Genomic DNA, 5,770 nt, shown 5'->3' on the forward strand with positions numbered 1-5,770 from the left:
CGTATGTTTCAGTAATCTATCTTAATTTGTGACCAGGCTTTCTATGGGAAACAATTCAAATTAGGTATGTTTGGCACTGTTACAAGGAAAGTAAAGCTATAACATAAAATCACTGTAGTAGTTTATCGAATGCGGCGCTCTGTTTTTTATTAAATAGACAATGGAACCGTGCAATTTCGTTGTACTATGTGAATGAGCTCATAGTAGTATGGGGTTAAAATCTTAAGGTCACATAGATACCCCAAAGGTTGTTTGGCGGGCTGGTATTGCGTAAAAGCGTATGGGTTTGTTTACATGTGGTTGGTTTTTTAAAAATAATGCGGCATAGTTAAATATGACGGATTTTATTCAATCTACTCAGAAATCTGTTTAAAAAACATGACGGATTAGATCAATAGAATAATGAGAAAATATACCTTAAATGGCGCACATTCGGTGGCTGAAACATATATACACTTATTCAGTAGTGTGGTAAACATATCTTGCAAGTCAACATGTTGTGACAAGAAGAATTATGTATCATCCACGTAATGTTAGTAGTGTAGCCTTCGTACTGAACAAATATTAATCTTCCACGTAAACTGCCAAAGATTTAGTATTTAACGGAAGTCAAGGTTTTATTTTAATAGATGCAGAGCTGGAAAAAAGCTCGCACATTTGACCGACCCGAAGGGTGACACCGGGACCTGCCGGGGCATTAAAGCCTTATTTAAATAAATGTTTCGCTAAGATTTTTTCGGGAAAAGGAAGTCATTCCTTAATCCCCCATGAGACGCTTATCGCGAGTACTTACTACTCCTAAGGAGTTCTCTACACTAAGTTATAGCCAAGAAGTGATTTTTATTAAGAGAAGAAGAATATGTCGTGTTGCTCCACCGAGCAACAAAAATATAAATAGGAAGATAGGAAGACAACAACAAGTGGTTGCAGGCAGAGAAAATCAGTTCACCCTGCTGCACACTCGCCTAATCTCTCCGTTGGAACCGGTGAGAGGGGCGATGTTTCCCATCTTCACCATGGAGGCCACAAAGTCCCTAAAGAAGGCGGCCCTGTTGTTGGCGTAGCCGCGGACGATGGAGTCGGCAGAGCCGTTGTTAAACAGCTCCTGGTCGGAATGGAGGAGACCTCTCCTGGACATGAGATTGATGTAGTAGGCGTTGTCAAAGGCATTCGGAGTGGTGACGTCGAGCGGCGCGAGGTCGCCGGCTCCGCCAGACTGCGGGCAGGTGGCCCTCCTGGTGGCGGCAAACGCGGGCTGGATGTTCGTATCGTTGTAGATGCGGTTGCGGAAGGTGACGCAGCGGGCGAGGCCGAAGGTGTGCGCGCCGGACAGCGCGACGAGGTCGCGTAGGTTGAGGCCCTGGTTTTGGAAGCTGGTGATGAGAGTGGATAGGCTCGAGGATGCAAGAGGGAGGTTGCTGTTGGCGGCGCTCTGGCTCGCCGTTCTCGCGTCTCGGCGTCCTAGCGGCACCGTCCACGAGGGCCCTCCGCTCTGCGGGAGTTTCCGAAACGCGGATTTAGCTGGTTAGAGGATAGATAGATACTACGGGGTTTCTTCCTGTACTTGAGCGTTTGATCGATGATAGAGTGCTCACCAAGACGACGCCGTCTCGGGTGGCGAGCGCGAGGATGTCCGCGCAAGATACGATGGCGTTGCACGCAGCCTCAACGGCGGACTTGATAGTTTCGATGACGTCCATGCCGCGGATGGAGTTCCTGTTCGAGAACGCGTTCTGTTCGCCGGTGAACGTCGGGGTGTCCGCCAGAAGCACGGATCCGTCGCAGCCCTGCCCAGAAGTGCACGCGGGACAAGACGTCAGACGCGAGGATGAAGAAGAGTAATTATTGACAGGCTAACTTTTTGTTGATAACTCAGATTTTGGCTTTTATTAGTGTATAAATTAATCACTAATTATAGTCATTTAGGTAATCTGAATTAAAATAACATGTTTTATGGTCCTTACTAGCCTAGGCATAGTTAGGCTCGATCCACATTGGGCAAAGTATTAGTTAGTGAATTATTAGTTTAAAATATTGTTTAGTAGTTTTGTATAAGTTTGTTTTATACTTACAGTTTTTTACCTATAAAGCAAAGTAAGTAGATTTAGTAGAATTTTTACTCATACTTATAATATTTGTAAAAAGCTTGACGTGAAACACATTTTAAATGAAACTCATGGGCATCATTAAAGAGAGTTGGCTAGTAAAATTTACATTTTGATACCTTGTGGGCTGTTACCTTAGAAGAATAATGACCTCCTCCTGGTATGGAATGGCAGAATGATTGGATGGTGAGTTGCTCTTCTTCGGGCATGCATCTCCTAAGAATTTGGTCAACCCCTTGATGAAAAAGGTGTGGCTCATCCCAAAAGTAATATCGGATATCATTGAAGAATTTCTTTCTCTCATTGCATTTCCAATCAAAAGGTACTTTTCCTATCACCAAAAAATTTGCGATATTTACAAACCAAGGCACATTCCCTGTTTGGATGGCTAAGATTTGCTCATCGGGGAATGACTCTTGGATAAGTAACGACTCAGCACAAGTAATCATAGTGAGGTTATCTGCCACAACATTTTCACACCCCTTTTTATCTTTTAATTCTAAGTCAAATTCTTGTAATAGTAATATCCATCTGATGAGCCTAGGTTTAGCTTCTTTTTTAGACATCAAATATTTAAGAGCAGCATGATCAGTATAGATGGTGATCTTGCTCCAAAGTATATAAGGCCGAAATTTTTCTAAATAAAAAATGACTGCTAACAGTTCCTTTTCAGTAATGGAGTAATTAATTTGAGCATCTCCTAAGGTTGTGCTAGCATCGTAGATGGCCACAGGTTTCTTGTCTCTTATTTGACTTAATAGTGCCCCTATAGCAAAGTCAGAAGCATCACACATTATCTCAAATGGCAAGTTATAATCAGGAGGTTGCAAGACGAGAGCTTGTTTGAGAGCTTCTTTAAAGTCATTAAATGCATCAAGAGCAGTTCTACGTACAATAATATCATTTTTCTTACTTGAGAGAATGTTAGTTAGAGTTTTGAAATCATGGCAAAGTTGAGAATAAACCTCCTGTAGAAACCTGCATGGCCTAGGAAACCCCTAAGGGTTCTTAGGTTTATGGGCGTTGGAAGATCCCTGATGACGTGTATCATGGCCTTGTCCACTTCCAGCCCACTGTTGCTGACCATGTATCCTAGAACCAGTCCCTCCTACACCATAAAATGAGTTTTCTCAACTTAGGACTAATTTACAATCAATGCATCTTTTAAGTACTTTGGAGAGACTTAGTTGGCAGTTTTGAAATGTATTTCCAAAAACAGAGAAGTCATCCATAAAAATCTCTAAACAGTTGCCTACTAAATCAGAAAATAATCCATTCCTGTATCTTTGGAAGGTGGATGGAACATTGCATAGACCAAATGGCATGCGTCTAAATGCATATGTGCCTATTGGACTAGTGAACGTAATGTTTTCTTGATCTTCAGGATGGATGTTTATTTGACTGTATCCTGAATATCTATCAAGAAAACAAAAGAAATTTTGTACTGATAATTTTTCTAAAATTTGGTTAATGAATGGGAGAGGGTAATAGTCTTTTTTGATTGCTTTGTTCAACTTCCTATAATCAATGCAGACCCTCCATCCAGTGGTTAATATTTTCTGCACCTCTTCATCTTTATAATTAATCTCAAGAGTTATTCGTGATTTCTTAGGGACCATGTGTATTGGGCTAACCCACTAGCTATCAAATATTTCATAGATTATTCCTACTTCTATCCAATTAAGGATTTCATTTTCTAAAACTTCTCTAATGTGTGGGTTCAGCCATTGTTGAGATTCTCTAGTGGGTTTTGAGTTTTCTTCTAAAAAAATCCCATGTTCACATATTGAAGTAGTGATCCCTCTTATATCCTCAAATGTCCATCCTAATGCTATCTTATGCTCCTTTAATACTTATAGTAACTGATCTTCTTGGGGTTGAGTAATGTGTGTAGAAATAATTACATGTAGACTTTTCCTAGAGTCTAGAAATGCATAGTTAAGGGTCGATGGAAGTGGTTTCAATTCCAAAGGTTGGCTTGGAGGTAAAAGTCTAGAAAACTCAGGTGGATTAAGCTCTAGAATCTCATGGTGAATATCTTTCACATCTAAAAGGTAAGCCCTAAATGATTCTACATCTTGTTCATGTTCACACATTTTCAAGTCCTCATCACTTCCTCTAGGGTACTTGATCATCCTTGATATATCTAATTTAACTCATTCATTTCCTGCTTTAAATTCTACCGTAACCTTCTCCCAATTCATGATAGTCCTAGAAGTTACTAGCAAGGGTCCTCCTAGGATAATGGGTGCTAGGCTAAGATCTTCTTTGACTTTGACATCTGGCACAATAAAATCAACCATAATCTCACAATTTTCCGCAGTGATTATAATATCCTCTAATCTAATTTTCTCATCAGCCAGTAGTAAATCCATACAAATTTCTTCTAATTTCCTAAATTTGTAATGATCAAATAGTATTTTTGGTAAGATTCTAATGATGGCTCCTGTATCTAAAAGTACTCTGGAATAGGTCTTTCCTCCAATCTCACATGTAATAAATGGAGCTCCATGATCAGTTTTTTTCAGAGGTATGGCATTTAAGATGCTAGAGGCATTTTCTGATAGTTTAACTCCTTCTTTAGGCCTCCTAGTGGAAGAGTTTTTGAGATATTTTTAGGGGAAGGGGCACATTTGATCATGTCATCGATTGGTACGCTATTGTGGCTTCCTTAAAATTCTCTAGTAGTCTTTCCTCATGTTCAGGTGATGGTTTGGGGATTTTAAGTGCTGAAGGATAGGGGGTAGTAGGCCTATAGGTGGAAGGTCGAGGATTAGCACTAGGTGCATGATCCTCTTCCTTAGCCTGAATTTCATTTCTCTGATGGGGATCTGGGACTTCCCTGCCATTTCTTAGTCATGAAATAGCAAACAAGTCTTTATCCTCCCTTTATTCTATATAAGGTTAAATAGAAGGTTGAGTTGGAAATCGACCTGAGGGGGAGTTGAATTCAACTCCCTTACCTCCATTGATGACGAAGACGAACTCGACAAGCTCGACCGCGAGGGGCAGAGTAGGGCGCGCGGAGGGGAGACCAGCACACGAGGCGACGGCTGGGCACGGCGGTGGGGCCAGATGCACAGGCAATGGGCAGGCCACTCGAGGGAGAGGCATGCGCCTACGGTGAGGGCTGGCACATGGCAGAGGAGGCCGGGCGCGCATGCAGGAGGGCAGGGCGCACGGTGGGGAGGCCGGGCGCGCGAACAGGTGGGCTGCACGTGCGAAGGGGAATCCCACGCGTGGCCGCGGCAGGGAACGTGGAGGAGGGGCGCTGCGCGCGGCAAGGGCTGGCGCACGGCAGAGGAGGCCGGGTGCGCGTGCAGGAGGGAAGGGCGTGCGATGGAGAAGCCGGACGCGCCGGAAGGATGGGCCGCGCGTGTAGAGAGGAGAACCACGCGTGGCCGTGGCAGGGCGCGCAGGGGAGAGGCGCCGCGCGCGGCAACGGGCAGGCGCGCAACGGAAGAGGCCTGGCGCAGAGACCGTGTGCGGGGCAGGGTGCGCGGAGGAGCCTGCAGGTGCGACCGCGAGCAGGTGTGCCGGGGAGGAGGCCGACTGCACGGGGCTGCGATGGGTGCATGACGATGGACGGGCGTGAGGCGACAGGGCGACGGCGGAACCTATGGTGTGAGCGAGGGCAACCCCCAAGAAAGGACTTCTTGGAAAAT

At 44.2% G+C, this 5,770-nt stretch overlaps 1 protein-coding gene across 1 annotated transcript; it reads right to left on the minus strand.

Moving 5' to 3' along the window:
• Positions 1-820: 820 nt before the first annotated feature.
• Positions 821-3,192, minus strand: LOC144703423 (peroxidase P7-like). The gene is made up of 4 exons (XM_078575592.1): positions 3,071-3,192; positions 2,759-2,990; positions 1,596-1,853; positions 821-1,492 (listed from the first exon to the last, which is right to left on the minus strand). Exons 1-4 carry the CDS (start codon positions 3,190-3,192, stop codon positions 941-943), a joined length of 1,164 nt encoding a protein of 387 aa, XP_078431718.1. The 3' UTR covers positions 821-940.
• Positions 3,193-5,770: the final 2,578 nt, after the last annotated feature.

Source organism: Wolffia australiana, chromosome 5 (genome assembly GCF_029677425.1).
Source record: "Wolffia australiana isolate 7733 chromosome 5, ASM2967742v1".
Taxonomy (NCBI): domain Eukaryota; kingdom Viridiplantae; phylum Streptophyta; class Magnoliopsida; order Alismatales; family Araceae; genus Wolffia; species Wolffia australiana.